General features: G+C 44.9%; 1 protein-coding gene across 1 annotated transcript in view; it reads right to left on the bottom strand.

The window, feature by feature from the left end:
* Positions 1–573: 573 nt before the first annotated feature.
* The window catches only part of LOC123993091 (thrombospondin-type laminin G domain and EAR repeat-containing protein-like), a 36738-nt gene continuing 28968 nt past the window's right edge, over positions 574–8343 (bottom strand). Inside the window, exons 5-7 of the mRNA XM_046294912.1 lie at positions 3241–3419; positions 2625–2726; positions 574–679 (exon numbers count right to left, since the gene is read on the bottom strand). Of these exons, the coding sequence (XP_046150868.1) occupies positions 574–679; positions 2625–2726; positions 3241–3419 (387 nt within the window). The remainder of the gene's footprint in view (positions 680–2624; positions 2727–3240; positions 3420–8343) is intronic.

Raw genomic sequence — 8343 nt, forward strand, 5'->3', positions numbered from 1 at the left:
TTGAATAAGGTTCTGGTACTGACCTGTATATAATAACCACCTGTATATACAGGACCCTGGACATTGAATAAGGTTCTGGTACTGACCTGTATATACAACCACTCCAGTACCCAAGTGGCGAATAAACTTTGAAACTTGTCCCTCTTATAGTGTAAGTTGTTTACAAACCAACGTCACACATTCCTTCCCTCATTTTCCACAATCTCATGATGCTGCAACATCTCTCTCGTCGTTTAAAAGCAGGATTCTCTCCCACAGCCTGGATTTCCGACACAACTGGGGAGACAATTACAGTTCTGTCTGCCTTTCTTTCTGTGTCTGTCTGTCGGCCATTCTGTCTGTCCGTCTGTCTGCCTTTGTCTGTCTGTCGGTCTGTCTGCCTTTGTCTGTCTGCTTTTCTGTTGGTCTGCCTGCCTGCCAGTCTGTCCAGCAACACTAGAAAAGCTGTAATTCATTCCCCTTCCATTTTTCCACCAGACCATGTTTCTCTAACTGGCTCAGATCGTGGAGCGTCAGGAACAGTGAGGAATCAGTACGTCTTCAGTCTGAAGACTTTAGACAGGAGAGGTGGCACTAGAATAGACGAAAGGATCCTGCTGTGGTATTGAAATATTCCCAGTCCGTACAGCCGATGGTTGGGAGCCGGTGGATAGGGACAAATCCCTCATATCCCTGCCACCTGGAGGGACAAGCACAGCAGGATATAGGTCAAACTATTTATGTTTTCACTTCATATTAATTAAAGTCCTTTGAGTCATTTACCACACTGTAGGACTTTTAACACAATAAAATGCCAGTGTTAAACACGGTTTAAAGAGTACCTCACCTGTATATAACACTGTTTAAAGAGTACCTCACCTGTACCACTGTTTAAAGAGTACCTCACCTGTATATAACACTGTTTAAAGAGTACCTCACCTGTATATAACACTGTTTAAAGAGTACCTCACCTGTATATAACACTGTTTAAAGAGTACCTCACCTGTATATAACACTGTTTAAAGAGTACCTCACCTGTATATAACACTGTTTAAAGAGTACCTCACCTGTATATAACACTGTTTAAAGAGTACCTCACCTGTATATAACACTGTTTAAAGAGTACCTCACTGTATATAACACTGTTTAAAGAGTACCTCACCTGTATATAACACTGTTTAAAGAGTACCTCACCTGTATATAACACTCACCTGTATATAACACTGTTTAACAGAGTACCTCACCTGTATATAACACTGTTTAAAGAGTACCTCACCTGTATATAACACTGTTTAAAGAGTACCTCACCTGTATATAACACTGTTTAAAGAGTACCTCACCTGTATATAACACTGTTTAAAGAGTACCTCACCTGTATATAACACTGTTTAACAGAGTACCTCACCTGTATATAACACTGTTTAAAGAGTACCTCACCTGTATAAACACTGTTTAAAGAGTATACCTGTATATAACACTGTTTAAAGAGTACCTCACCTGTATATAACACTGGTTTAAAGAGTACCTCACCTGTATATAACACTGTTTAAAGAGTACCTCACCTGTATATAACACTGTTTAAAGAGTACCTCACCTGTATATAACACGGTTTAAAGAGTACCTCACCTGTATATAACACTGTTTAAAGAGTACCTCACCTGTATATAACACTGTTTAAAGAGTACTACCTGTATATAACACTGTTTAACAGAGTACCTCACCTGTATATAACACTGTTTAAAGAGTACCTCACCTGTATATAACACTGTTTAAAGAGTACCTCACCTGTATATAACACTGTTTAAAGAGTACCTCACCTGTATATAACACTGTTTAAAGAGTACCTCACCTGTATATAACACTGTTTAAAGAGTACCTTATATAACACTGTTTAAAGAGTACCTCACCTGTATATAACACTGTTTAACAGAGTACCTCACCTGTATATAACACTGTTTAAAGAGTACCTCACCTGTATATAACACTGTTTAACAGAGTACCTCACCTGTATATAACACTGTTTAAAGAGTACCTCACCTGTATATAACACGGTTTAAAGAGTACCTCACCTGTATATAACACTGTTTAAAGAGTACCTCACCTGTATATAACACTGTTTAAAGAGTACCTCACCTGTATATAACACGGTTTAAAGAGTACCTCACCTGTATATAACACTGTTTAAAGAGTACCTCACCTGTATATAACACTGTTTAAAGAGTACCTCACCTGTATATAACACTGTTTAACAGAGTACCTCACCTGTATATAACACTGTTTAAAGAGTACCTCACCTGTATATAACACTGTTTAAAGAGTACCTCACCTGTATATAACACTGTTTAAAGAGTACCTCACCTGTATATAACACTGTTTAAAGAGTACCACCTGTATATAACACTGTTTAAAGAGTACCTCACCTGTATATAACACTGTTTAAAGAGTACCTCACCTGTATATAACACTGTTTAACAGAGTACCTCACCTGTATATAACACTGTTTAAAGAGTACCTCACCTGTATATAACACTGTTTAAAGAGTACCTCACCTGTATATAACACTGTTTAAAGAGTACCTCACCTGTATATAACACTGTTTAAAGAGTACCTCACCTGTATATAACACTGTTTAAAGAGTACCTCACCTGTATATAACACTGTTTAAAGAATACGAGGTTCCATCGTGAGAATTGGCCACAACAAGGAACTTCTCTTCACCCACCGAGAAGAATTCCCAGTCCACCGCACTGCAAAGATTAAACCACAGTGGAGTGTTTAGGCACCAGGTGTGTACCTGGTGTGTACCAGGTGTGTACCTGGTGTGTACCAGGTGTGTACCAGGTGTGTACCAGGTGTGTACCAGGGGTGTACCAGGGGTGTACCAGGGGTGTACCAGGGGTGTACCAGGTGTGTACCAGGGGTGTACCAGGGGTGTACCAGGTGAGTACCAGGTGTGTACCAGGTGTGTACCAGGTGTGTACCAGGGGTGTACCAGGGGTGTACCAGGGGTGTACCAGGGGTGTACCAGGGGTGTACCAGGTGAGTACCAGGTGTGTACCAGGGGTGTACCAGGGGTGTACCAGGGGTGTACCAGGAGTGTACCAGGTTTGTTGTTCATGTGTCTGACGCATCGCTCCAAAGGGATTAAGTTGTTTAAATTGAATTGGAGAGCGGACAAAGAGGTAAAGAATACGTTGTAAAGGACAACACAAGGCTTCTATAGAGAACTGAATGCCCTCTGGTGTGGCTCAGTGGACTAACCTGTTTGTGACGATGTCCTGGAACTTAACGAAGGTCTGTGTGATCACGTTCAGTTCGTAGATGGTTGAGTTGATGTTGTAGTGACTAGGGCCTCTCTCGTTCAGTTTCTGGCCGTTAGCCACCGCCAGGAAGTACCGATCCTTGACCTGGAACATCTCCCAGTCCGTCGCTCCCACCGTCTGCAGGGGTCATAGGTTAGGGGTCAAGGAGAAGGTTCAAGGTCAGTAAAAAAACATCCCAGAAATGTTCCATACACACAAAAAGCGTATTTCTCTCACATGTGCATACATGTGTTGACATCCATGTTAGTGAGCATTTCTCCTTTACCAAGATAATCCATCCACCTGACAGGTGTGGCATATCAAGAAGCTGATTAAACAGCATGATCATTACACAGGTGCACCCTGTGCTGGAGACAATAAAAGGCCACTATAAAATGTGCAGTTTTGTCACACAGCACAATGCCACAGATGTGTAAAGTTGAGGGAGCGAGCAACCATAGACCATGTGTAGGGCGTTGTGTGGGCAAGCGGCTTGCTGATGTCAACATTGTGAACAGAGTGGCCCATGGTGGGGTTATGGTGTGGGCAGGCATAAGCTACAGACAACGAACACAATTGCATTTAATCAATGGCAATTTGAATGCAGAGATGAGATCTTGAGGCCCATTGTCGTGCCATTCAACCACCGCCATCACCTCATGTTTCAGTATGATAATGCACAGCCCCATGTTGAAAGGATCTGGACACAATTCCTGGAAGCTGAAAATGTCCCAGTTCTTCCATGGCCTGTATACTCAGACATGTCACCCATTGAGCATGTTTGGGATGCTCTGGATCGACCTGTATGACAGCGTGTTCCAGTTCCTGTCAACATCCAGCAACTTCACACAGCCATTGAAGAGGAGTGGGACAACATTCTACAGGCCACAATCAACAGCTTGATCAATCAACAACCTGATCAATCAACAGTCTGATCAATCAACAACCTGATCAATCAACAGCCTGATCAATCAACAGCCTGATCAATCAACAGCCTGATCAATCAACAACCTGATCAATCAACAGTCTGATCAATCAACAGCCTAATCAATCAACAGCCTGATCAATCAACAGCCTGATCAATCAACAGCCTGATCAATCAACAGCCTAATCAATCAACAGCCTAATCAATCAACAGCCTAATCAATCAACAGCCTGATCAATCAACAGCCTGATGAGGCAAATGGTGGTCACACCAGATACTGATTGTTTTACTGTGAATGTCAAGTCATCCCCCGCTCCTCCCCTCCGGCGTTGCCGGGATACTAACCACCAGTCCTGGGATCCATCATTACGCACACCTGGACTCCATTACCTCACGTATTAGCTCCCCTGTACCTGGCCCTCCGTTAGGTTCTTTCCCCAGTCAGCATTGTGTTTCATGTCTGTACACTACTGGTGTTTGTTCTGTTGTTCCACGTTCCGTTTATTACTAAACTCACCACCTTGTTTTCTGACTCCCAGCGTCTACGTGACAGAGAAGGAGATGTGTCGCGCCGCTGAGACAAATCCTTTTCACACCAGATACTGACTGGTTTTCTGATCCAACTCCCTACTTTTAAAAAAAGTAAGAAATCCATAGATTAGGGCCTAATAAATTAATTTCAAATGACTGATTTCCTTATATGAACTGTAACTCAGTAAGATCTTAGAAATTGTTGCATGTTTCGTTAATATCTTTGTTCAGTACAGTTCTGAGTTAACATTCGCTCAGATTCAGACAACGACGGAGATCGGGCATATCCTGGAGAAGAAACAGCTTGAGTAATGATTGGTGGTTTCATCATGTGGTTATGTACAGGACATCTAGTCTGTCTGCCAGGAGGACTAGAGTAACCTTCTGTAGCTCAGTTGGTAGAGCATGGCGCTTGTAACGCCAGGGGTAGTGGGTTCGATCCCCAGGACCACCCATACGTAGAATGTATGCACACATGACTGTAAGTCGCTTTGGATAAAGCGTCTGCTAAATGGCATATATTATTATATTATTATTATTATAACAGTCTGATGTCATAAAGCTGTGAAGTCTCTGTCTGAGGGAGAACTAGAGTAACAGTCTGATGTCATAACGCTGTGAAGTCTCTGTCTGAGGGGAGAACATTTACATTTACATTTAAGTCATTTAGCAGACGCTCTTATCCAGAGCGAACTAGAGTAACAGTCTGATGTCATAAAGCTGTGAAGTCTCTGGCTGCATACCAAATGGCACCCTAATCCATATATATTAGTGCACTAGTTTTGACCCGGGCTCATGGGGAATGTAGGGGTTTAAAAGTGCTATTTGGGATGTACCTTCTTTGACCCACCCAAAATAACTTGTCAAAACAGCCATGATGGCTTCAAGCGTAACTCACCGGGCTGGAATTTCCCCCGAGCTCAGACACCAAACGTCTTTCTGATGTCTAACATCTACCGACTACAGTCTACTGTTGATGTACACAGGATGATAAGTGATTTAACTTTGTACTTCACTCATTAATTATACCCTGCTTGCTTTCAAACCGCACAGCAGAGGTAGAGGTCTATTGATACATCCTTCTATAGGCAGCTTTAAGACTCCCAGGTGACTCCCAGTCCCAGGTGGCACCTAGTCCCTATGAGCCCTGGTCAAACGTAATGCACTTATATAGGGAATAGCACGTTTGGGACACAGACCTAGAACCACAACAGCCTTCTGTTGGACAGCAGTCAAGGAAACTATTTTCTCCTAGAGCATTAAACGGTCACAACAGACTGAAACCATCGAAGAAACACCCCCACAGAGCCATAAAACACAGAGCTGTGTGTTTTAGAGAGTGATATTTTAGAGAGTAATATCTTCGAGAGTGATTGTGATTGCACTGAGTCAACAGGTATAGAGCAGGAGGTGAAACACTGTCTGTACGTTTGTCATGTATACTAAATGCCATCTATCATCTCTGTATTCAAAGGATCAGCGCTAGGTCGGAGGTAGCTAGGTCAGGGCAGCTAGCCAAGCTAGGTCGGGGGCAGCTAGGTCGGGGCAGCTAGCCAAGCTAGGTCGGGGGCAGGTAGGTCGGGGCAGCTAGGTCGGGGGCAGCTAGCCAAGCTAGGTCGGAGGCAGCTAGGTCAGGGCAGCTAGCCAAGCTAGGTCGGGGGCAGCCAGGTCGTGGGCAGGTAGCCAAGCTGTGGTCGAGGCAGCCAGGTCAGGGCACCAGCCGGCTTGGTCGGGGCAGCCAGGTTGGGGCATCTAGCCAAGCTAGGTCGGGGGCAGGTAGCCGCCATAGGTCGGGGGCAGCTAGGTCGGGGGCAGCTGGCCAAGCCAGGCCGGGGGCAGCTAGGCCGAGGCAGCTAGGTCAGCAGCTAGCTGCTAGGTCGGGGCAGCTAGCCAAGCTTGTGGTCGGGGCAGCTAGGTCAGCAGCTAGTCTAGCTAGGTCGGAGGCAGGTAGATCGGGGGCAGCGAGCCAAGCTAGGTCGAAGCAGCAGGCCGGGCAGCTAGGTCGGGGGCAGCTAGCCTAGCTAGGTCGGGCAGCTAGGCCGGGCAGCTAGGTCAGCAGCTAGGCCGGGGGCTAGGTCGGAGCAGCCAGCCTGTTTGTAACGTGGGGCAGCTAGAGTCGGGGGCAGCTAGCCTAGTTAGGTCAGGGGCAGCTAGGCCGCATATTCCATTTCAGTTAACATTAATAAACCCGTTCAGAGATCAGGTTCATACCTGTTTGTCTATGGCCGGATAAGATCAATCTTCCTAAGAGGGATTCAACTTAATTTATTCCTTTTGAGTTTACAATCATTTATATTTTCTATGAGTAACAATGTGGGGAGCTCCACACAGCTGATGATTCTATCATAAAGAAAGCTACAGGGTATCGACTCTGAGTCGAGCCTTGATTTATCCAGGCTTCTTATCGTGATGAGCAAGACTAAGAAGTAAACCTCTGAGTCTGCATGATGTTATTTCTGTGTGGTGAAGTCAGTCTGCCCTCTAATGCCCTGCAGCGTGTCTGACTGACTGAGGTTACAGCTGGAGACAAGGTTCACAGCCAGAGGAGCTGAGTATCTTCCCACCTCCCAGATTATTCCTTCTCCTTTTCATCTCTCTTCCTCTCTCCTCCTCCATCCTCTCCTCTCCTCCTCCTCTCTTCTCTCTCCTCCTCCCTCTCTCCACCTCCTCCTCTTTCCTTCTCTCCTCTTCCTCCTCTCCACCTCTCTCCTCTCTCTCCACCTCCTCTCTCCTCTCTTCCACTCTCCTCCCTCTCTCCTTCTCTCTCCTCCCTCCTCTTTCCTCTCTCCCTCCTCTCTCCTCTCTTCCACCTCCTCTCTCCTCTATCCACTCTCCTCCTTCTCTCCTCTCTCTTCCTCCCTCTCTCCTCTATCCACTCTCCTCCTCCATCCTCTCTCTCTCCACCTCCCTCTCTCCACCTCCTCCACTCTCCACTCTCCACTCTCCTCCTCTATCCTTCTCTTCCTCCAGCCAAGAGGTAACTCATCTCCCATAAATAGTGCTGAGGATTTACTGTTTTCTGAGTTCGGTTACAGTTTTTGAAAAATAATCACGTTTTTTAATTTTCGGTTTCGATGTATTCATTCACAATAAATGCGTTATTTGGGTTCGATGCTGCAACAACACAGAATAAAACAATTGATGGTAGTTGACTGCCCATCACTGTCACTTCATAAGGCTCCCATCATTAATAAAACCTCAATTGATGGTAGTTGACTGCCCATCACTGTCACTTCATAAGGCTCCCATCATTAATAAAACAATTGATGGTAGTTGACTGCCCATCACTGTCACTTCATAAGGCTCCCATCATTAATAAAACCCCAACTGATGGTAGTTGACTCGCCCATCACTGTCACTTCATAAGGCTCCCATCATTAATAAAACAATTGATGGTAGTTGACTGCCCATCACTGTCTCACTTCATAAGGCTCCCATCATTAATAAAACCCCGACTGATGGTAGTGACTGCCCAATCACTGTCACTTCATAAGGCTCCCATCATTAATAAAACCCCACTGATGGTAGTTGACTGCCCATCACTGTCCACTTCATAAGGCTCCCATCATTACTAAAACCCCAATTGATGGTAGCTGACTGCCCATC

Source organism: Oncorhynchus gorbuscha, linkage group LG01, assembly GCF_021184085.1.
Source record: "Oncorhynchus gorbuscha isolate QuinsamMale2020 ecotype Even-year linkage group LG01, OgorEven_v1.0, whole genome shotgun sequence".
Lineage (NCBI taxonomy): Eukaryota > Metazoa > Chordata > Actinopteri > Salmoniformes > Salmonidae > Oncorhynchus > Oncorhynchus gorbuscha.